The following is a 25,457-nucleotide window of genomic DNA, read 5'->3' as shown; positions in this document are numbered from 1 at the left end:
TTTACCAGGGGTCAAAAAACTAACATCTCTCCAGCCCAGGACATCTTTTTGATGAATGTGGAACAGCTGGAATAAACATATCAAGGGTAACAATTGTGATCCCATGGTAGACCCAGCTGTTGCAAAAATAAACCTGGGGGGAAAAAGCCAAAGACTTAAAAAAACCCACAATATAAACCCCTCCTATATCAGACAATCCCATTGTTTCTGCTTCTTTTTAAAATACAGGACTTACTGCAATCACTGGTCAAAAATGAGTGTACAGATTAATTTGTTAGAAGCAAACCCAGTTTATAAAATGTTAAAAAAAAAAAATCAAAGAATGGTTGTTTTATTTAAACAGCAAGTTTTATCTTTAGCGACCTTTCATTCCTGCTAGTGAGAAAGTTATTTGAAAAATAAATGGAGACTCAAACTAATCCTGTTAATACTTTATTAGTGTAATTTTTTAGCTTTCTATTGGACAGAACATAAATGCAAACTCCAAAAAAAATTCAGAGTCCTCTGCCATTCAGTAGAAGTGACCGTGGCAGTCCATTTCATGTTCATTCTTTGTTACAGAAACGAGAGGAGGGGGAGGGGAGGGGAAAAGCATCAATAGAACAATTAGGCACACAGCTGACACTTACTGTACAATGATATGCACAAGTAATTTATAACAGCTCTATGAGTTTATGAGATGTGTTCTTCAGATTCTTCCTTTGTAATATATGAGCTTTGCTCAAGAAAGCAAAGACCACTGAGAACAAAGGAATTAACATAGGAGTAACAAGTTAGACTTTTAAAACAAGTCCTTAAATAAACTAACGTAACAACAGAATGCAGAATTGTTCACCTGAGAAAACATTTTAAACCTAGACTTCAGAACATTAAAAATTCATTTATTTTACAGCTATTCAAATACACATGCATTAAATGAAAATATTGCACAAAATTAAAATTTAGATTGTGGAATTGATATAGTTTCATTTTGGTACACATTCTGGTAGCACTTAAAATTTACTGTTTCGTTCTAGCAAACACCAGCAGCACAAGCTTGAGGATGAACCAAATGAAAAATTCAATTGCTCATTTTCTCTTAAAAATAATTAAGGCTAAAACAAGTGCATTTGTTGACAGTGGCACAATTTTCAGCGGCCAGTCACAGCACCTAAAGGCCAGAAGATACACCCAGACACTTAAGTGCTGTAGATTAACATTCAGTTTTGGAGACTTCCTAGGATAATAGGCTGCATGGGTTGGCAGCGTGGGTACTTCAAATTGTCAACAGGAAAATCTTTTAAATAAAGATACATACAAACTCGTTTTAACAAAAAGTACTCATTTCTGATGGTTCTTGCCAGCCAACAGGCACCACTGAATTAGGAAGCCACATTCTGTAATTAAATACAGAAGACAAAACTTCAATACATATATACATATGCACACATGCGTATTTAAATGTGTGTATAGGTATATGTAATAAATTCATTAAGTAGAACAACTAATAAGCATGGTGTATTATGTTCATTTCACATTCCTAGAGATATTATTTTATTTTTGTACAGAAATGTACCAGATAACTAAAAAAAAAAAAAAAAAAAAAAAAAGCCAAATTTGTATATTATCACTATCATCTTGAAATTTTTCATGGTACCTACAGTTCAGTAAAGGTTCCACAGATTTGACAAAACAGTATTTGAACTTCCCACTTTAACAAATTCAGTGACTTAAAAGACATAAATTAGATTTGGTAGGATTAATGAGATATTTACTGTATCACCAAGAACAACTGCTGAATGATCTTTCATCAGTCAGATATCAGTTATGCTTGAGCACCCTGACATCAGAGGAAGATACAGGCATGTAAACAATAGGAGCTGGCTATGTTGATTACTTCACACAGAACTCAAGATTTTTTTAAATTCAAAAGCATTTAACCATCACACTTCTACAGAACCTGCAGAGAGGAAGGGAGAGGGGTTCTTCTATATTTACCAAGTTGTCTTACTAGGGATTACAAAAGAAAGGGATTCAATTTACAGCATTTAGTTCTGCAATAAAGAAAAAAACAAGTGCACTTGAGCCCATGCATACTGTATGAGAATGTTAACAGTACAATATGATCACCATTAAGTAGTATGATAAAAGGCTACATTTCATTAATAGAGTCCATGAGAAAAATTATCTATATAGAGGTGTCAGTCAATTTAACAAGGTCCTTTGAGAGCCTTCTATCTTGTCTCAGAACACTTTCATCAAAGGTCTATGTTTCTCTCTTGCATAAAAGGACCATTTGCTCCCATTAAGACACAAATTACAACAAGAATCCTTGGGATCCTTGATCTATGACTGTATTTTACCCTGTGTTTAGTGTTCAGAAAAAAAAAAGGGACTCTGAAAGATTACCTTCTATTCACTCAAGATAGTAGTGCTCAAACAGTCGGGGACTACAAAAGAGAAAACATAAACTGAGATATGCTGTGGCCAAACAGGATTATTCAGATGTTACTGTATTTTTAATTGGACAGAACTTCTTCAATGAAACTAAACAGATGGATGTGGGGCCTTGATGTCAAATTTTTATTAAAATTTTACACTATGCAAAAAATAAAAAAATTATTTAAAAAAATATTGTTGTTTTATTTCCTTTTTATTTTCATATATACACTGAGATGCATTCAGAAATTTCCAAGTGTTTGCATATGACTAATGAAATCTTTTACCTGTGAGGAACCAAGTAATTCTAACATTTTTCTGTATGAGGTTTACACACTAAAAGATAAGGAATCTTTCAATTAAGTAGGACATAGTTCTTCCACATCCCAAAAAAGCTCCAGATTTTAGTGGGCAGTTGTGTGTAAACTGTGTCTTAGTGCAATTTCCTCATCTTCTAACACAGTATCTATCCTCTTTGAAATATATATCCCTTTCCTTCTACAATATCAACTTATGTTCCAACAGACCAATTGAACATAAATATGATGCTCCTTCTCCACTGAAGTTACATGCAAAATGTATGCCAGGTGCTGTAAGAGCAGCATATGGCCCTTAAAGCTACAGAATAATCAGAATAAAGGGTTTGTTTCTACTGCATCTTTGCTTTCACTAAAACCCCCATTAGATATAAGGTTAGTTTAATTTTCAAAATATGAAAGGTGATGCAAATGTGGCATCAAAGCCACCTTACCTCCACTTTTATTTAATAAATGTACTTTTATGATGGGGCTATAGCTACTTCTCCCCACTCTTATGAACCAGCTATTCCACAGACTGCTTTTCTGGTGAACTCAGCCTTTACAGGAATGTTAAAACAGCCCTACAGAGCCTCAACACTTGTAACATCAAACAATTCCACCCGACTCTCACACATTGCACTATCTCCCAGTGCCAGAACACTCTTTTCTTCAATTGTATCACCATAGTTGTGCTTTACTTGAACAACCTGGCACTTTGCATTGCTGGCAAAACATCGACTCAGGAACGGAAGGGATCAGCATTCTGATGTACTGGGCCAGTTTTCTTCTCAATGTTGCATGAAGACGCACCAAATCATTTAAGACACACAAACCATTCTGGTAGTGGTTGAATTACAAGTGAAGATGAGAAGATCCACAGGTCTTACAGATGCATTAATAATCTAATATGTGACACTAGAAGACTGGTGCAGAAATGACGGCATGTGAGTTTGAAGCCCCAGAGAATCTGCCCAAGTAATTAATCCTGGACAAACAAACACCAGCTTAATGGATTTGAAGTGTCACCTTTTCTGTAAGGAAGGCGCTTGAGTAGAGTGTAGTCTCTGCTTATATCTCTGCATTTGCTTTGACCTTGAATGCAGTTTGTTGAACAGCTCAGGGAACTTATTTTGTGGAAATAAGGTTTCTAGGAATCTCTCCAGAAACACATACACCATTCTCTTATTCAGCTGACTATGCTGGAACATTTCGAAGACCCGAAGAATGCCTTTCCGTGTCGTCTCAGCGCCTATGATGTGCTTCAGTTCATCTGCAGAAATGGAAGTCACACAGAAGTTTAAGCTAAATTCTACTTCCATGTTAACAACAAACTTAAACTGACTAGTAATATATAGCCTGAAATTCAAGGTAACAGTGCCTCTACATAAACTACAAGTTCTCTTACAGAAAAGAGTGTTTTCGAAAATAACTTCACTCTTACCCTGTGGAAGTGGAAACCATGTTTGCAAGAAATCGTACTGTTTTGGAATGTACCTATCTCAGGCACAATTTAATCCTCTAGAAACTTAATACTGGGTTGGCTGTAAGAGAATTACTGACAGTACACAGGAAAATGTCCAATGCTTTAATAATTAGAAACCTTTTTCTTTAAATACAGTTCCTATACAGTTCCAATTCTTTTCACTACAATCAACAAGAATACTGACATTAATTTCAGTAACATGGTACATGTATGGTACAGATTACTGGGCTTACTCACTTACCTGGCATTACCTCCAGCAATTTGGTTTTCCCTGCCACTCTTGTTCTCATCCTGATAGCTTTGTCCCTTCGTGGAACTGCTTCTGCTAAAATGCCATTGGGCCAAAAAGCGTCTCTGTAACAAAAGCAAATCTGTCAAAATACATTAACGTTTTATCAAATGAAAAGCTCTTTTAAATCTCTCAAGGCTAGCTCATAAAATAAATACAAGAAAGTAATTTGCACAAAACCTAACACACACTTCAAATATCAGAAGAGGAAAAAACATGAAGAATGATGAAGATTAAAAATCAAAACCAAGTAGTACAGTACACTCAACCTATCAGTAGCTATCATATACTTTTTAGCAAAGGAATCAGAAGAAATTAAATTTTAATAAAATAATGCAAATCAAAATCATTCAAATACCACATAGTTCTTACATAAAATAAAACCTAAGCCTTGCTTTTACTAGGCTTTATTGATACTGAGACTCTATGTCTATTAATTGCTTCATCAAAATTTTGACACTAGCAGTTAGCCTTTCAACAAGCTAAAGATGAGAAGAAATAATTTCAATATTGTTGAAAGTCCAGTGTAAAAGACATGCCTCTAATAAGCTATTTTGCCTCAGTGAAAGACAAATTTTTTTCTGAATAAAAAGTACACATTCTTACAGCTTAATCAAAGAATAACAGTACACTTGTAAAGTACTACCCTTTGGAGAATACATTACCCTTTGACTTTGACTTCCACTCCAACAAAAAAAACCCCAAACTACAGGGAAAGAAAAGTGTGGAACACTTTCTCAACACCGATGTAGAGGCCATTAAAACTTTAAGGAAATGGACAGTTTCAAATTCAGACCTCAGTTCCAGTGTATCTATCCAAAGTGAAACATTATCTCAGAGCTGGGGCTCTTTTAGCACCAATTGCTTCCTTTAAAAGTGAGCCATGTACATGCCTTCATCAAGACAAACATTACATCAATACAGTGATAAATGATGGAATTTCTAAATATACCTGTACTCTAGCTCTTCTGGACTGGTTAACAAAGATGTTTTTAAGGTAGAGGAGAAAACTTAAAAAGACTCTTTTCCGTGTGACAATTGCTTTCTCTCACTTAACAGGAGTAAAAAGCAGAGTATGATACAACTATATTTTGGAGAATGACAATAATTTCCTCATGTAAGAAGAATAGGAAAACATATAAATATTAGACATCAATTGGTGAGTGCTTCATATTTAACATCTATGATAAAAGACATACCTGAAGCGTTTCACTGCATCTGCTACTTGCTCAGGAGATGTCATCCAATCAACATGATCAACTATTTTTCTAAAATCAAAGCAACAAGTCTCTTGTTTAATTTTTAAAGCAGAAAACCCATAAGTGAAGCATCTTAATGAGCATTCTAGGGCAAACAAAGTATAATTTCAACTTTCTCCAACTCTGCAGGTAGGTTCTATAATACTGCACGATAGGAAGGCAAACACTGATTCTCAAGATAGAAATCTAAGCTCACTGATCACTCTCTAAAGGCAAAGCTTTTTTCTTTTTTGGGTAAATATGTGATTATGAAGTTGGCTGCAAAGCTGCTGTTGCATCTCCCATCGGCATGAGATAACTGGTTTGCTTGTAGAGCACTCCTCTTCATGCTCTACATGGAACACTCTTTAAGTTCTGCTTCTGTAAGCAAAGGACCTACTCAGAATCTCAAAATATTTGCTGCAACATGTACAGTTACCTCACAGTCCTTAACAGGAGATACAGATTAATCTTTCATCAGGCTTTCATTCATCAACCCATACATACAGCTCTAAACCCAAACCTAGGATGCTTACAGAAATGATACAAGCATCTGTGTATCACCACAATTCCAGGACAGTTTCTCTAAGCACGATTTGAATTTAGTTTTCTAAGAAACAGAAAAAGACAATTTTTCTGCAGAATGCCACTAAATCCCAAGAACTTGATGGGGCAAGGTATGACTGGAGACCAGAGAAAGCCATGAATATCTGAAATGGCTCTAAAAGCAGAAGCAAATTAATACTACACTACAGCCATCTCTGCAATAAGGAAACAGCAGCCTGTGCACAAACTCTGATGCTTATACTACAATCTGGGAACAGCAAAAAGTATACAGAGTTGTTCAACAGGGCAGCATGTTCCTGGAAGTACAATTCTCAAGACAGTTTTCAATTGGCTGTAAGGAATTATTTGAGAAAAACTCAGTGCTATTTTACATCATTACTGCTACCACAAGTCTATATGTTTAACAGTGATGATGACAACATCACAAATATAATTGTGAAGGGTAAAAGGAAATGATACAGTAAGGAATGTCCTGAAAAAATGTAATAGGAAGCTACTGCTTACAATCTAGAAATTAAGTTTCTGATTCATGGCACTAAATCGAAAGTAACAATGCAGCTCTAAACTTGTATCTAGCATTTGTTGTTGTTATTCTTTATATTTCTTCAAATTTCAGAAATAAATTATTGTAAGGCAAGCCTGGAAATTGTATATTTCTAAGCTGAGGGCAAGAAACATTACTTAATTAGCACTATTAATTGGCTTTGCATTAATAAGTGTACACACAAATTATAAAGAACATGGAGAGGCCAAAACAGACCCCACAAAAGTTCTTTTCCTTTCCCACTTCCATCTTCAAACTGTGAGAGCAAAAACGTAATATAGCAACTCAGTATAGTTCACATAATTTGAAAGTGCCAGTGTAGCATTTGTGGCATTAAAAAGATGTAAGGTGAAATAGCACAGAAAGTAATAAATAATATTAATAAAAATGGTATAGTGGTAAAACAGGGCAAATAGCATACATTTTAAGTTACATTCATAGAAATGTGAATTAATGTGAAAGCTCTTTTGTACATTCTCTGGCATGTAAGAGTTACTGGATTTTTTTTCAATAATGCTCTGTGTTTATCTCCATTTTATACCACATTTGCACTCAGTTTATTCATTTTCTTCAAAGAGAAATGCATGCGGATTTAAACCACAATAATTTAGTAATACCAAGAACAATGCAGAGAAATAAACTATACAGCATCACCCACATGACTGCTCTGTGTAAGAAAAACATACCTATTAATTGTGTCACCATATGTTGCTCTAATAAGTTGCTGAAGCAGATTTTTTATGTTTCTTCTTAACCACTGATTTCTCTCCTTTAAATCAAAGACTTCATCCATGAGTAGGAGCATTACTCTCAGTGGAATATTGTCATCCACCTGACCACCAAGTAAAAGAATAAACAGTAAACTTCTATTTCAGTTCAAGAAAGCAACAGTTTCAGAAGCTACTTTATGTGTCAAATACTTCAGAATAAGCACAACAATGACAAACACTTTACTCTGTATTTTACTGTAATATGAAATCTTCTCTAAATCTTCTATAACACCTTTAGTAGCAAAGAAGGACTGAAAAGTAAATTTAAAACCAGATACACTGAATTTTTAAAATATGACAAGGAGAAGCAGCTATTTCAAAAGTCAAAAGTTATTACAGAAATTGATGTAAATATGTCCTAAAGAGATAGCTCATCCCTGACCTCTTCCTTGGTTGCTGTGTTTCCAAGTGCCTTATACAAAAACTTGGGAAGGAGCATTTCTTGGGCACCATTTTCTTATGGACATTAAAAGCAGTGACATTTCACTTTCACTCTTTATTTAGTCATCATTGTAACCTGCATGACTATCTAGTGCTTTTATGCTTGAAGATTAAGAAAAGGATCATAATTTTACTTTTATAGTAGATCATGTTACACACATTGGCCTACAAAAAACATGTTGGAGGGAGAAGAGAAAAAAATCAAAAAAATGAAACCCCCAGCCATAAAACACAGAAACAGTAGTACATGCATTCTTCACAGTACTCCAATGTTATGCCAAACCATTTCAGTGCTAGCAAAAATGTTAATTTTAAAAGGAAGTATACAAATTTCTTTTAAAAAAGCTTAGAACTTTTGAAGTGCCTGATACACTGTCAGAAAACAATAAAAGTATAGCTGAATGCATAATAAGTAACTAATTTGTTTGGTTTCAGAGGTGGCAGTTTTCAAAGGACAGATGTCAGACTCACATTGTCATCAATTGGTGCTGCAACACGGCAATGGTCAGGATCTGAATAGGTTTTCTGCATCAGAGGTGGCACCTACAATGAAAAAGGCTATGTTAAAGATGGAAAAAAATAATTTAGAGTATGAATAACTCAGAAAAAAAAATCATAAGAAGCTTGGTTATGAAAATATAAACCAACAACATTTGGTCAAAAGTAACTGCAAACTAACACAGATAAATACACATCAGGTCTTTCACCTTCAAAATCAAAATCAAGTCTGTATACATTTCTGCATAGCTACCAAAATTACCAACACCTTTAAGACAATCCACGTCTAATTTATCAAGGGCCTAATGCTTCAACTGAAAAACACCTATAAGTTCTTATGAGACTGACTTTTCTTTTTGGTATTTCTTCCTGATCTTAACTCCTGCCTAGTCCCTGGCTTCCCAGTGAGTACAACTGCAAATATATTGTTAGTCATATACCAGGGAAGTTACAAGCAATGAGAAAGTCCAAAGATAGTTATTTTACCCTGCAAGTAATTAAAAACTCACATATCCCCCCAGGCCCCAATTTATTATTCCCTTTCATGATTTAAGGGTTAATCCACCCATCTCAGTTGCTGTTCTACATCTGCCATATATAAGTGCTTTGGTAGCACAAAATGGAACAACCCTAACCACAGACCTTCCAGCTACAGGCAGAAAGAGGAAGACCAGAGAAATAAAGGGAAGATGAACATGTTCTGAGCATAACTATTTTCATAGGACTTCCAGATTGCATGTCATGCTACCATTCCTCACCTCTAAAGTATTATATTTGATGAATGTAAGATATGAGGGAGGATGGCATGAAAGACAGAAAAAAAAATTAATTCAAACAAGAATTCAGCAAGAATAAGCAGAAAAGAGGCTATCTTCTTATTCTGTGTTTCAAAATATATGGGGTTTTTTCCCTAACAAAAACAGCAGATGCAGGAAATTAGCTGATTGAGAACGGTTTGTTAAAAAATAAGAAAAGCCATGAATCTCATGTTCTTCTCAAGTTAGTTCATTGAATTAAGTGAAGGAGAACAGTAACAGTCTGTAGATGCCATCCTAAGATGCCACATGTTACTTAAAAGCAAAGACCTCAATTTTTGTAGTAAAATGCCTGCTGGACCTTATTAAAAGTTGCAGGTACAAAAGAGATTGATCTTCTTTTTAATTACTTGACTCTTCCATGTAACATTGGTTTAAGTGAGTCAATAGTGACTCTTCTGTTAATTTACTAGTATGTATTAACCAGTATTTTCTTACCTTGAAAAATGATTGCTTTATGTCTTGTCCCAGTCTCTCTGACATTTTACCCATGTTGTCTGACATTTTAGTCATTCCCTCTGCCAGGCTGTCAGGGATAGACTTGACTGCATTTGATACGTTTCTCATAGAGTTACGCAGTGGATTTACAAATGTGTCCATCTGAAGGGGAAGATGTTTAACCAGAATTGTATGATCTATGAGGACACCAGCATATTAATTAACTATGAGAAGTATGGCTCTGCTCCAGAGAACAGCAAAATAGAAGAACAACTCAAATTACTTAATTCATTACAGAATGCAGAATACAGTTTTAATTTTACTTCCATTTATATTTCTCATTTGTCACAGCCCTACTGCAGCTATTTACATCTCTCAACAGATGTTTTCCTGAGTCATTTCCATTTCCCATCCCTTGGTTTTTCTTAGCTTAATTTTAGTTTCCTTTTCTTCTCCATTCAATACCATCTTTCCCTTCCAAGCTTTCTACTTCCAGATGTTTCAATTCTGCTTTCAACTCTTCATCTTTGCAACATGCCTCTTCTAAACAGCACTGGAATAGTATGTATCATGATAAGTATAAATTAAAAACATGCAGTAGTTCCACAGACACTGTTACAATATTTCTTTCAGTATATACTCTAAATTCAGTCCAAACAGAGGCACAAATACCAGAGTGATGCCCTTGAAGAAGTTATGCTTATAAAGAATCTTGTAAGCTGGAAAATACATCTTAGTAATTATATAAACCTTGATAAATATTTAACTATTTCACTGTTAATTATTTAAGGAATATGGGCAGGACAGTAACTTGAGGTGACAATGGAGTTTCTTTTTATATCTAAATCACTTCAATTTTACAAACAGCTACATTTGCAAAGTAGATGGTCAAACAAACCAGTCAACTGAACAAAGAACCACTTGTCTGAAGGCAGCTCTGGTGGCTTAACAAAAAGGATGCAGAGCCCAGAGCTCTGAAATTGACCAGTGATGGTTACATCTAAATACATAGGAGATGCTTTTGAAGGGAAATGCATATCGTGTTTTGGGCTGAAGAGTGGAAAGCATGGTAGCAGCAAATACAGTGTAAAGAACTGAAAAGAGAAATCAGAAGGAATAAGACCATGAAAAAAAAAATCACAGATGTCTGACAGAAAGCAACTTGCAACAAACACACTTTTAGAGTAGTAGCCTCAGTGCAATTCACTGTGTCCAATTTCAAAACTTTATTTCTTGTCATACAAACAGATTTACCTATTATAAAAATAGTAATTTTTTGGTTCTGTATGTCCTCAGATACTTTGCCACTGAAAGTTTTAAAGCAATTCACCTGCAAGCTGCTTTCCAAGTGCTATATAGCTCTTTAATATGAGTTCAACATGTCTGTTTAATGCAATCATTGCATGAATGAATTCTCTAAAGTTCCCTTGACTATATAAAATATTCTTACCTTCCGTGCAAAATCTCCCTTCCCTTTGCTGTAGGCTTTATTCTCCAGGAAATCATACACATAATGGGCTAAAGCTGGAGAAGCTTTCATCATTTCAGGATTTAACAAGAGCTGAGTAAAATAATTTTTAAAGTTATTTCAATACATAATGAACAAGATACAATCAAAGGCATCACATCTAGCAATGTATTTTTTCATTCATGAATTTTATTCCAACATTATACTAGTCTCAAGATGGAAACAGTAGGCTTCTTAGTAATTACCATGATTTTAAGCACTATGGTTATCATAGCATCTCAAAGAAAAATACACAGCTTTATTATCAAACTGTCATTTCACAGTGTTTTACTCATCTTCATTATTTACTGTTTACATGTCCAGTGACTTGGTCAACATATTTTAGTTTTATGTGACCAGAAAGTCCCCATGAAGGAAGACAATGGAAATTTTTGGCGGGGGGGCTGATACAGGCCCTATCTGAACACAGGAACTGTGTGGTTTGCTACACTGATGGAGTGGGTGCCATGGACATCTTTAGCAGTAGGACAAGAGAAAGTGACCACAAAGATGTCAGCAGGAGAAGGTCAAAGGCATAAAGCTCAAAACCAACAAACCTGGAACCTAATCAGTTCAGCAAAGCTGTGACAGAACTGGCTGAGAATAAACAAAAACATCAAAGAAAATGCAAACTTATAGTACCAATTTTTATGGTATATTATTTAGTATTGTGTAACAACTACAACAGGCTTTTTTTTTTTTTTTTTTTTTTCCACAAAGGAAGAAACCACAAAGGCAAGCTACCTCCAAAAAATAAATCCAAGTACAGAGCTGAAAAAATACAATAGCAGCTTACCTGCAAATAAGCATTTAAATCTTTCTTCCTCTTTTCCAAAAACTCTCTGTCCATATTGTTGAATGTTTTTTTGCCAGGAAGTTTTAGTATATTTGCAAGGTTTTCAAACTAGAAAAAAAAAGAGAAGATTTTTTGTTCCGTTTTCAAGAGTTTCAAGTATTCATATAAGGACATTTTATTCACCTATTCTTATATATCATCTAACACCTGACAAAAAGAATACTGCATCATGCCTGGAACTCAGAATCCTCAGAGAAGCCAAAGTGAGAGGTATGCTGTCAAGAACAAATGCATGAAAATTCCCAAGAAGCTAGGGATCAGGGGTAAAATTTAATTTCTTGTGAAATTCTCCTTTGAAATACACTTTTGAAATACAAACCAATAGAGTGTGCAAAAGGCTTAGGCTCAAAACTTATCATTATTATTTGGAATGAAATTACTAGGATTATGAGACTACATATAAAGATTTTCAAGAGAACTTGTAAATCTTTCTAAAATCCCTTTCCTTTCCTATCTTGATCAAGCCTATTAAGGAAATAATTAAGTTTTTCTCCCTGGAGAGATGGCAGCACCCAGTTTACACACAGGTTATCACAACATGCTCTGTATATCACGATCTGTGCCTTTTCTCCAGGTAATGACAGTGATTGGCACTGGTCAACATGTATTCTGATCTAGTTTTCCAGAAAGAATGGCAATCCCAGGAAGCAGAAGAGAAAGAAGAGGCCCTAACACTTATTAAGGCTGAATATATTTGGTAAAATGTACAAAAAATTAAAAAGTAACAAGAACAGAACTTGAAGAATCAGGACTATCCCTATACAGAATCCAGACTTCCTGTAAATAATATCCTTAAGGTGGTTAAGAGAGAAACAATCTGGTATCATGTTGTATCCTTTTCCTCTAGAAAAGACCACAACATTAGAGATTTTAAGATATGTTTTCCATTCAGTCCTTGCAAGATCTCTTCCTGCATCATTAACCTCTGGAAGGCCACGAAGCTCATATAAAATTTATGGTTTGTAGGAAGCGCCAAAGAACAGCTCTTTACAAATTCCATTCCCTTGCAAGCAAGTAGGTCATATGAGAAAATAACTGAACAGAAGATGGTCTAGTTTTCATTTGGACTCTTATATCTAAGCAGAAGCAATGTAAGCAACTAACAGCCTCTATTTTAAATATAGGTATCTACTTCAAATGGTATTTATTACATGATTGACTAAAGGAAGTGGTGTGAATCTATTCAGTGCTCTAAAGGAAAAAAATTCAGACACTTTCAACAGCTAACTTAAATTCCATTTTGGGTCAACTACCTATTTTCTCTGAAAAACAGTCCCTGCCTTTCTTATTAATTTTAAATCAATGATTCTAACTTTTACCCTTAACATGTCAGTAAAAATGTCTAAGATAAGCACACAAGACAGTAACAATGTCTGTTTCATTGTCAAGACAAAGCAAAACTGTTAGGAATATCTGAGATGCCACAGCAAATCACAGAAATCTGCCTACTTTTTGCAGTCTTAGTGCTCTGGGGTAACACTTCTAGTCTCTGTAAGTTCAATCAGACTTAACAACCAGAAATGTTGAGCTTGCATATTTCGAACATCTTTGCTTTTGCCATTCATTTCTACTCATTTAAAGTTATGTTAGTTTTAAATGACTGTCCCATATCAGCAGAATGGTAATCCACTCTAAGATTCAGGATTCTTCACAACACTGAAATAATTTTAAAAAATCAATTTGAAGGAGTACCAAAGGTGGTATATCAAATCTACAGATAGCACACTAAGATCATCAGAAATTCATAGGAAAGTTGGGCTTCATTTATAATTAATCTAAATATTCAATGTTCGCTTTTTTAGTAAAGCTTTTTCAATTTTTATTACTGCTGTAACTTTAAAATGCTAACTTTACTGCACAGAATTTGTTCTCTATAACTCTCAATAACAGAGTAAAGGGATATAAACGAACACTTCTGACTAGTTCAAAGGTTATGCAGTCAAATCTGACTTCTCCAAAGGCTTGGTTTAAAAGCACTTCAGCCCCTTTTTAAAAGAACTGTGTTTTTGTCCTTTTTTCATGTAGGTTCCACTTAGTACCAGCTGGTGAATTACAACTCTCTATTTCTTCCTTCTTTCATTTTAGGAGGCATAAGAGTCTGAGAATACAAGTACAGCAGTAAAAGGCAGATTGCTAGCAGTATAGTGAAGTGCTACCAGCTCTCCCTTTTGGGACCCTGCCAATTCTTAATATTCACTTAAAACCTAAATACCTATTTCCCAACCTCAGCTTTTGTTTCTTAATCTTTGTGACAAATATAACTAACTCTCTCTGAGACAAACAGCACTTCCACACAAAGATTTAAAGCAAAATTAAGCAGCATGGGAAGAGGGGGGTTTCTAACTTCAATTTCTTTTCCATAGAGCAATCATACAATCATTGGTTATTAAACTACAGACATGTGCATCTACAGAGGTTTTCATGGGGTGGGTTACCTGCTCAGTGATCCTCATGTGGAAGTCATGGAAGTCACTGTAGCGCCGATACGTCTTCCACATCTCCTCGCTGTTTGCGTTCCGCCGGTGGACGGTGATGGCGTACAGGGCGTACGTCTTGCCGTGGTCATTACACACTCCTGCCACAGCATATGGGTCAGAGTCAGCATAGACTAGTGGTTTTCAGAACAAAAACAAAAAAGGAACAAACAGAAAGAAGGAAGACGAAAGGACACAAATGTGAAGTGAAGAAATGTCTGGAATGACAGGCTTGAAAGACAAAAATGGACATGCAAGCAGAAGACAAAACTATCCCTTTAACTTAAACTCTGTATGATACCCTCCAAAACCTACTACATAAACTTAAATAGAGATTAAGCAGCTTTAAAGGTACACAGGTTTCAATGACATGCAAAACATAAACAAACAGAAAACTTTTAAACTTTTAAATAGTAAATAGATTTTTTAAAAAAATATTTAAACTTAAAGAACTCAAGATGGGGGTGAAAGACAACTGTGAAACCAGAAGAAATTCCAGTGTGCAAAGTAGTCTAATCACATTGCAAAAGTCTGCCCATCAAAAAAGCCTATAAATACAAGACAGTGATTGCAAGCTGCAAGAATTCAGTTTTGTTATTGGCATCAGCAGTTTGTTATTAACTCAGCAGTTTGCTATTAACACTCAGATAAAAAAAACTCCCCATGCTATTTTAGTCAACTACACATACAGACGTGTGTACATATATATAATGCATTCTCTGCATGTGCACATACACACTGCATGGAAAAGTCAATTCAAAGATGAAAAGAATATAGCTCTCTGAAATAGAAGCAAACATCTTTTTGATCTCTGTTAAATATCTCATGTAATAAAGAAAAACAATTTCTTTCTTACTAAAGTTTTTAAAAGATAACCAAAAATGCTACCACAGTAAGGACATAAGTCACTTCCTTAAACTAAGTCAGTAAGAAAGTAGAAGGAATAAGGGAAAAATATTATACTAAGAGAATGAAACAGTCAAGAATTATAATTCTGTGACTAGAAAGAGAGATGGATTTCAGAATTTCTTTAAATAATTGCTAAAATAAATCCTACTCAATAGTAAGTTTAATGAATGATTCTCCAGATAGAAGCAGTAATAATAATAATAATAATACCAGAAGTAATAAAAATTAAATCACTTTTTAAGAACAGATATATAATCTGTGACTTATAGAACAAATACTGTAAAGATTTCCAAAAGGACTTAATGGAAAATATGAATTCAGATGTTTTATGAGGCCAAAAAATGAGACAATCAGGATTTCAAGGGCCTATAGTATTACAAAAATCAAAATAAATGGTGGGAAAAAAGTAAGCAGACATCGTAAGAAATTCACTTACCAGTATCTGAGATGTATGCATGGAGCTGAACTGTCTCATCAGAAGGGACATTTGAAAGGTCATCTAAGGACTGCAGGGTGGGGAGATAATGTAGGAGAAAAAATGGGAAAAAATAATAAGATCAGAAATCCATTGTATTTGAGACATGTTTTGATTAATCTATTTAATTCTCAAACTTTCAGTTCAGTATACTAAGAGTTTAGTGCACTGTAACAATGCAGGTGCTTGTACTACCTCATTACGAAATCCATTCTTTTGCACATAGGACCTTTCATTCCCCCATCATTTCACAAATAGATTTGTGACCACTCATATTTGATCTAACATATTTGCCACTTCAATTCATCCCAACTGTAATGGAAATACAGCTAAAATGGTCTTTTACTGAGCACTGGAAAAAAAAAAAAACAAAACCAGAAAAAAATCTCTCAAACATCTGGGGAGATACAGATATTGTGTAACACGTCTTTTGGCTTTTACCTTCACAGCATTCTATTTTTATTCAAATGCCTTTACACACGGCACAAATGTTACACACCAGTAGAAACTGGAAGGTTTTCTGCTTTATGTTAAAAAAGCCCCAGCCAACATTCTTCTCAGAAATATTCTTCTGTCATAAAAAAATGAACAGGTACATCCTCAGCTGAGACATGCTCTGTCTCCATATTTAATAATTAATAGGATCATAAGAAGTCTAATGGGTTTAGAGATGCTTTTAGTTAAAATTAACACATGTGATTACTAAGATTTAACATAATAAAGGTCTTCAAGAGTGTTGAAAGACTTGCATATGCAACTGAAATAAATAGAGGATGGGCCACTATGCATCCTAATCTTAAATTACCAGGTTAAAAAAAAAAGAGTTGGAGCTACCTAAGTAGAATTCACTGACACTGAGATCCCAGTTATTTTATAAGTTTTACCCCAGAATTCTAAAATTCTCCAAAGAAACACATTCAGAATGAATACAGCTATCTGCTATCCTTTATAATTTAACCAAGCCAGTTTAATAGTGACTTATCCCATAGTTACCCACAATGATAAGGTAACTGGTTAGCAGTTAGCCCATATCAAAAACTCTATCTACATCAATTCACTTTCTAAATCTGTTTCCTTAAACATAAAACAATTAATCAAAAGATAGGGTGGACTTAAACATGAATTATTTAAAGACTCTGCTGTTGCTCCTTCTTCATCTGAATATCAACTCCACAATATCCCAACATAATCCTCCATCCCTTCCTCCTCTAGCTCTCTAAAAGAAATGGCTCTTTTCTGCCCTAACCGCCTCAATCAGTCTCTGCCTAAATGTCTACTACTGAAGGTAAGGGAAATAACATTTCTGTTATTGCAGTAGGGAGTCTCCTGAATGATATGCTTGTAGACTTATACCACTAAGGTCCAGACTGAGAAAAGGTAGAAAAAAGAAAAGCCCTTCTGGGGAAATCTGTTTTGCCACTACATGCTATAGTGCTAGAAGTTTATGTCTGTTGAACGGTAGAACAGATGAATTTATGCAAAAATATTTTGACAGCAGACATCATCTTTACCTCAAGAATCTATAAGTTACTGGATGCTGGAGAGTTATTCTGGTAAAGTAGCACCATAAGTGGGCTGTTCCTTTAATCTTTATGCTTGTTCTCAGTCATTGCTCAACACAGCACACGGACTTAGTCCACTCTTGAGCAAGTCCCTTGGACAGCCTTGACCCTGTCAGATGTGCTGCTCTATAGTGCAGTGTTGAATTTAGGAGCAGAGAGCATCACCTGAGAATGGCTAACAGAAGACATTTGTGGAAGCTTGAATAAAATGCTTCATATTCTGAAAGCTCTAGGATCTGATTATCAATAATATGGAAGGGATGTGATGTTAGAAGACAACTGTCAACTGCTCAAATATTTTGCCTGCTGCATTAAGGTACTGTTAAAATTTTTTAAAGGCATAATTCTTTCTTTTCTTCCTGCTTCCCTTCACTGTCACTCGAATTCAGATTTCTTTGTGATACTGAGTGCAGGTTCACATGTGAATGACTGCCAAAAGTTCAACCCAGCCACTTCTGCTGCCCTTCAAGGTCTTGGAACACCTGTGTAACTCCTCCTATTTACTCAATGCAAAGCTTTCATTTTGGACCTTTTAGAGGAAATCTGCAAGAGTCTATAAATATTAACAGTGATTTTATACTCCCCAGATGTGAACCACTGGTTTAATATAGTAGATTAATGTATCAAAGGCAGAAATTAAGATATTTTTGTAGAACAACTTCTCCTCAAAACAGTTTTGAGCCTCTCTTACAAATTCTTCCAGTGAAAGTATGAACTGCAGACAATCTATTTTATATTAGAAACTTTAGGAAACACTCAGCTGCTGTGGCAAGGCACTACACAGTAACTATTAATACAAGTAAATTAAAAGGCTGAAACCTGAACAGATAACACAACAGACAGACATTTAATATGAGCTAATATCCCTGCCATTAGATATATTCACAGGAACACAAGTTAATTAAAAACCTAAAAATATCACATCACAACCCAATCTTATTTAATACATTGTCATTAGCTGCAAGTACAGAAATTCCCTGACCTTTGAAGTAACCCTTCCAAGGTCTATTTTTCTTATATAACAGACTAACACAAGGGAGCTAAACTATGTGAACAGAAATTTACTCTTGACATGGAATTCAGCCAGCAAAAACTAATCTACCAGTATTCAAACACCTGTAAAAGCACTGAACATCCTGAACAATATGGACTACAGAAAAGTAAAAGTAACTCTGCATAAAGAAAAATTTACTTATGTATTTCTCCTAGAATGTTCCTAACTCTTAATAATAAATGTAGTATCCTATATATACCCTTGTCACAATAAAAACAAAAATCAAGTCTTTGAAGGCTCCCATGCAAATACCTATTTGCACTGCAACAGTGCTTGGTAAAGACTTTAGAACTTTCTAACTTAGCTTGGAAAGTCACTTGAAACTAAGCAGCAGATAACCACTAGCCAGATAAGTCACCTCAATGACAAATCCTCATCCATAAAACATAACTCTGGTATCTCACAACATTAGAAAGAGTACTTAAAAGACATTTGAAGGATCTTTTAAAGAGATTAGTCAGTTAAAAGGCTCTTGTGAAAAAAAATGGCTAAATCAAGTTTTTCTTCTGCATCTACCAGGTGTTTGCATAAATTGTATCAGCTAAACAGCTCCCCTTTTCTTTAAGTTTCAAAATGTCAACAACACAAAAATGACAGGAAAGAAAATCCCAGTTTAATTTAAAAAAAGCATCCAAAACCTAAAAAAAACCAAACCTCATAAACAACCAACCCCCACACTGAAACACATTTACATTAATGTTACTTGTATTCCTTCAGAAAACACTCATTCCTTTGCATGCTAGCATGACCAGCACCTTCCAAGAATAAACTAGAAGGGCTCAGGCACCACATAATCCAGGAAATTGCAGATTGTAAATCTCTATGTAAATCTTCACAAAATTAAAAGGTTTGGAAACAGTCTCATATGCCCAACTGAATCTTACATACTTTGTGGCTCACTGTCTGCAGAAAGATGGGGAGGATATATATCTAACTTTTAATGATTTTTCCTTTTTAAATAACTTTATTTGCATCTTTGCTTTAGGTACAGCAATTTAACAAAGAAAAGGCTTTGACAAACAGACACAGGTCAAGAATCACTTAAAAAAAAATTGAACTTGAAATTGGACAGATTAAAAGAACAAAGACTCAAGGCTGGAATAAACTCCAGATACCTTAATGTTTCCAAATCAAGTCCTAAGGAAAAAAAAAAAATCAACAAAAAAAAAAGTAATTAAGTGCTACAGGCTACTTGAATGTAATCCTTTGAAATTTCTGTTTCAAAGGATTTATTTTCACCTATTATGTAACTCCAGATTTATATCTATTTAAGACAAATAAATAGGGATAAGAAAGTATGCTTTCCATAAATTAACTGCTTCTGTGAGAAACAATGCAAGATTTAAATAAACATGGGAAAATACAAAAAGGAGTTTTATGGAGTAATTAATAACTTGTGTATTTCAATTTGATTCAAAAACTTTTTCAGAAATTCAACTGCAGTAAAGTTAAAACCTGTAATATACATTAAGTTAAACTATTTTATCTCATTTTCTCTACTGTTGAGGACAAAAAAAAAAAAAAAAATTAAAAAAATCCAGGCACTTACCAGATTTATGCTGCCAGTAGGAGACCCATTAAAAGATTCTGGGAGCAGTGAGGAAAAGGAAGGGAAAAACCAGGTTAGAAGATTTTCCCCCACTGTAGGGCTACACATAAATAAAAATGCATCCACAAAACATTACGGAAAATGAAGGAGAAGTGTGGCAATGGGAAAAATACTGTATGCAACATGCAAATGCTTCAAATTTCCAGTAAAAACATTCAGAGAAATGTAAGTTTATAAAGATTCTAAACAAATTCTTCAGATAACATTTTTTTAAGTTTATAACCCCACATTGTACTGCTTTGTTAAGAGCTAGTTTAACAGCGAAAACAATTTCCACTGGATTTTTACTTCAGTTAACAAGCTCAGTGATTTTATTTGCTTTAAAAAGCCACATCTCCTATGTACTTTCAAGTTCTATTTCCAGAGAGGAGTAGAGTTATGTATTAAAATCCAACATATTGAAGAGTTTTAAATATTTTCAAGAAAAAAGTAGAATGGAAGAATCACATATTTATTTTAGTAACAAACTAGTTACCAAGATCTGACAAGAATTTATGTAAGATTAATAAACTTACTACAGTGAAAACCCTGTGTGAGTCCCAGAACAATTTACACACAAAAGCACAAGGAGGAAAATTAACTTAAATATCAGAGACACTACAGGAAGATTTAATTTCCTAAAAAACAATGTGTATAATTTTTTAATTTTCATTTTAAAGCAGAGAAAAGAATGGTCCCAGGAAATACCCCTTAGAGATACAGAGCTTACCTCCTTCACCATCATCTGATCCTCTGAAACTGGGATCCTTCAGCATGTCCAGCTCAGCTAACATACGCACATACAACACATTCTGCTTGAATGAAGGGTAGAACCTCTCATCTCGCAGCATCAACTCATACACCTTGTTGAAATGAAAATGCCAACTTCAGAAATACTTACTGCATTTTTTAACTAATCAGACTAGTGTTCATAAATTTTACTTGAACAAGAAGTACCTGTGCATATGTGTCTCTGACTTACTCTTAATGGAAAGGTTATCAGAAAATATCTAACTAGTCAGATGTGCACATCTAGGAAGGGAAGTAGCACAAGAGCTGTAAATGCTTCTGTCCTCCACTCTTAACCCTTCCAATTGCAGTATAAATCTATTTGGTCTTTATCCATTTCCTAAAAGATTATCTCAGTCCCTCCTTGTGGATAAACCATAAATGTAGACCTGCAAACACTTGGGGCAAGAGGTGAGAAGACGGAAAGAAGGGGAGGAAAGATACCATAGTGACCTTTATGACAATTTCCAGTTTAGCCAACACAATATAGCCATATCTCACAAAGATTTAACCTCACTACCTCAAACAATTTACCATCACAACCTATACAGTATATATACATATACACACAAGTGTCCAGGAATTAATTCATAATGCTTGGATACCCATGTAAACTCTAGAATATTTTAATGATATTTTTTCCCGTGGACCACTGTTCAAGTACTATCATCTAGTAAGAACAGGAAAAAAAAACCCAATTCATCCAGGTTTGAGGAAGCTCAATTCTTTTGTAACATATGAGAAATTTATGTTCTTCAGCAGAATTCACAAGGAAGCCCAGATTTCACAAGGTCCTTAATTAGTCTTAAATGAGAGTCCCAAGCACAATAGTGTGATTCTAAATTCTACAGCTCATATCACTGATTTGTAGCATGAATGAGAATGTCAAAGTAACAATCTAAAATAAAAACATTTCAGACTGGGTAAGTTATTACCCAGAATATTAATAATTCATTTTTCCTTTTTAAATACATATATTAGACTTGAGTGATAGAGTCTATATATGCAGGTAGTAAATACACAGTACTTGCTGCTTCTGAGTGCTTCACTACAGAAATGGACCAAACTAATTTCTGGGAACAACTATAGGATTTAATGTAGGACCATTACATTCACCTTTGAAAAAGAGAAGTAAAACTGAACAAAAACTGTATGTATCAGTCTACTCATGACATTTTTCTTAAATTGATGCATTAACACAAATAAAAACATGATAATCCTAAACTGTGTTTCATATTTAGATTCATACAAGAAGGACACCTACTCCTTCTGTCTACTGCTTTGAAATCCATGGGCTAACAAATGGCAAAGAAAAAGCTGAGAATTTTAGAGAAGTTTTAGGGTTTAGATATTTGACTTCCTTCTTTTTTAGCATCTGTAATTATGCTTTATACTCTATAGCATTAACAGTTCTTATGAAATAAAGGATAAATAGAGTATACCTTTCTCTGAATGTCATCAAAGATTTCAGGTGTTGGATCCTCATGGTTCAGTGTTTCTGCAAGTTTTGCTACTAAATTGTCATCAATATTAACTCTTGGAGATGCCTGTAATAGAGATCTAAATCAACTTTTTGCAGCATAAAAATAAAAATGTTCTACTTTAACAAAAAAAATCCAAAGCAATTCTGCAACTAAGTAAACTAAATTTCTTCTTCACAAATATCTCTGTAACTGTCAGATCCCCTCCACCCCCAAAATTAAGTTCAGAGTTTCTTTTAAAACTTGGAAGTTTCAGTATTAAACACTATGAATTGCATCAAAAACAATTTATACATACATTTTGAAGCAGTAGCTAAATCAGATTTACTCAGACTTATAAACAGTTTTTATTTATTTATGAAAAATATTTAAATTCAGAAATCAAGAACAAGCCAATAAAAAAGTAACAGGATGAAGTCCTGAAACATCTGAGGAATGGCTAACAGACTGTCAACTGCCCATTTCCGACTGAGAGGTGATTTTATGCACACACAAATTCAGAACAAAGATGCTTGTCAATACAACTTAATGAGTAATTTCTACCACAGAGGAATCCTTGCTGCCTATTGAAAGATACCCAATGGTGATACTGGAGCAATTTACACAGATGATTGTAGAGAGGCACAGGAAGCTATTTCATTAGAGACCCAATCTTAATCCAAGTTTGGACAAAAACTCAGTTCCATCTTTTTAATAACACTTCTTAAGGGGCAGACAAGGGCAGAGGGCAGAATAAAAGGAAAGAAAAAGATAGCATAGGCAGAGAGACACTTTTTCATTCTGTCTTTACATTATCTCTAGTTTGTGTATTCTAGAAAGTCAGCTTCTCAGGAACACATTCAGTGCATCTGACAGGGCAGTCAGTGGCAATATGAGCCTTTTTAAATGAGGGGGAACACAAAAGATGAAGACTTCCTTACTGCTTGACATGAGACAGAAAAGATACAAAAGCAGTAGCTTAAATGTCAACATGTAAGCAACTTGTGCTACATAACAACCATTTCATATTAACTTAGCCATAACCATATCAAAGCAGTATCAGTACAAAGAATAAACACCAAATTGCAGAAGTTATTCCTACCTTTTCTGATAAATATTGCTCATAAACTCCAAATGCAGCTGCTCTTAATAGACCCTTGGTCTGATTAGTCTGATGTTTTCCATCTTTCTGCCGGCTTTGAAGTACCTCCAGCTGTTGCTGTGCTGTAACCCTGTATCCTTCCACTGTCATCCAGAAAAACAGATGTGCTTGGCCACCAGTTTGCTGCATGTAATCTACAGAAAACAGATCTTAGTTACTGTTTGCATCTTGGAATAAGAATTCTCTATGATGTTGACTACATATGGGTCACCAGAATCTGGTTATACATCTGGAATGCTTACCTTGTAGAGTCAATAAAAAAAACCCATATACATATCATGATATGTAAGTGTATATATATGTATACATATATACATATTGGTGATAATCAGTAAAAAAAAAAACTGAGAGCAAAGTCTAGGAATTAAGCACTGAATCCTCAAATGCACATGTAAAAAGTGAATCCATCGTTACTGTGTGAATGGGCTCGTACAGCATGACACAAATGGAGACAAAGTTCAAACTGAATTTCTAAAACACAGATTCAGAGAATCATACAAACATTTAGATTGGAAAAGATATTCAAGACTGCCAGTCTAACATTTTTAAGTCCACTACAAAACCACATCTAAATGTCTTTTAAACACCTCAAGGTATGGTAACTCAACCAATTCCATGGGTAGCCAATGCTTCACCCTTCTGATGAAGAAATATTGCCTAATACCCAATGTAAAACTCATCTGGCACATATGGAGGCAATTTCCTTCTTCTTAGGAGAAGAGAGCAGCCCTCACTACATTACAGCTTCCTTTCAAGTAGTTGTAGAAAGTGATGATGTCCCCCCAGAGCATCCTTTTCTCCAGCCTAAGCAACTCCAGTTCCCTGGACCACTCCATATAAAACTTGTGCTCCAGACCTCTCCTCAGCTTTGGTACCCTTCTCTGGACATGTTCCAGCATCTCAATGTCTTTCTTGCAGTGAAGGTCCCAAAAATTCAACAAAGGATTTGAGGTGTGGCCTCATCAGTGCTGAGTACAGGAGGTTAACCACTGCCCTAATCCTGCTGGCCACACTATTGCTGATCCAAACCAGGATACCACTGGCCTTCTTGGTCACCTGGACTCACTCCTGGCTCATGCCCAGCTGCTGTCAATCAGCATCCCCAGGTGCTTTTCTGCCAGGCAGTTTTCCAGCCACTCTGCCCCTAACCTGCAGCACTGCCTGAGGTTGACACAACTGCAGGACCTGGCACTTGGCTTCATTGAATCTCATACAAATAACCTTGGACCATAAATCCAGCCTTCTTCCCTCTAGAGAGCCTTCCTGCTCTCCAGCAGATGAACACTCCTGCCCAACTTAAGTGTCATCTGCAAAGCTGACTGAGGTTGCTCATTTTATGCCCAAGACAGCCTCCAAATATCACATCACCCTCTCTGCAAAGTGCCTTTCGAGGTTGGCTGCCTCACCAACTATGTCAGGAAGTACCTCCCATGCACTCCAGGAACTTCCTGGACTGTTTCAATCTACTGCATTAAAAGGACTATAACCACCAACAAAACTGATGGATATTCCTAGTACTGACATTTAGCAATTCCAGTCCTGTGAGTTAGCATATTCTTTATAAATAAAACAGATTAGACAAATTATCACTTACCCATAAAAAACTGTAGTGCAACATTGTCTACCAGAATATGGTCCAGAGGGACTGTGCAAAGTTTTCCAAAGTTTGCTGCCAGTTTCACAGTATCTATTTCCTGTAAGACACAGCCCAGTGTGCTCATAGGTTATTTTTTCCAATTAACTTTTAAAACTTCTACTTATCACACAGCAAATAGATTTAAAAAATTACATTACATATAATAAAGCAGAATCTCAATTATT

At 35.1% G+C, this 25,457-nt stretch overlaps 1 protein-coding gene across 5 annotated transcripts in view; it reads right to left on the bottom strand.

The window, feature by feature from the left end:
* Positions 1–419: 419 nt before the first annotated feature.
* The window catches only part of SNX13 (sorting nexin 13), a 64,438-nt gene continuing 39,400 nt past the window's right edge, over positions 420–25,457 (bottom strand). Inside the window, exons 12-26 of one of the 5 annotated variants that reach the window (XM_056484165.1) lie at positions 25,231–25,330; positions 23,577–23,770; positions 22,457–22,561; positions 20,956–21,088; positions 20,187–20,224; positions 15,983–16,052; positions 14,599–14,771; positions 12,104–12,211; positions 11,251–11,361; positions 9,801–9,962; positions 8,521–8,592; positions 7,525–7,670; positions 5,689–5,757; positions 4,442–4,554; positions 420–3,987 (exon numbers count right to left, since the gene is read on the bottom strand). In XM_056484165.1, the coding sequence (XP_056340140.1) occupies positions 3,740–3,987; positions 4,442–4,554; positions 5,689–5,757; positions 7,525–7,670; positions 8,521–8,592; positions 9,801–9,962; positions 11,251–11,361; positions 12,104–12,211; positions 14,599–14,771; positions 15,983–16,052; positions 20,187–20,224; positions 20,956–21,088; positions 22,457–22,561; positions 23,577–23,770; positions 25,231–25,330 (1,842 nt within the window). In that variant the 3' untranslated portion in view covers positions 420–3,739. Of the gene's footprint in view, positions 3,988–4,441; positions 4,572–5,688; positions 5,758–7,524; positions 7,671–8,520; positions 8,593–9,800; positions 10,042–11,250; positions 11,362–12,103; positions 12,212–14,598; positions 14,772–15,982; positions 16,053–20,186; positions 20,225–20,955; positions 21,089–22,456; positions 22,562–23,576; positions 23,771–25,230; positions 25,331–25,457 lie in introns of those variants that run through there. The other 4 variants (XM_056484166.1, XM_056484167.1, XM_056484168.1 and 1 more) reach the window with 4 other exon arrangements.

The sequence above is a fragment of the Oenanthe melanoleuca genome, chromosome 2, assembly GCF_029582105.1.
Source record: "Oenanthe melanoleuca isolate GR-GAL-2019-014 chromosome 2, OMel1.0, whole genome shotgun sequence".
Classification (NCBI taxonomy): domain Eukaryota; kingdom Metazoa; phylum Chordata; class Aves; order Passeriformes; family Muscicapidae; genus Oenanthe; species Oenanthe melanoleuca.
This window is presented reverse-complemented; position numbering and strand designations above follow the sequence as displayed.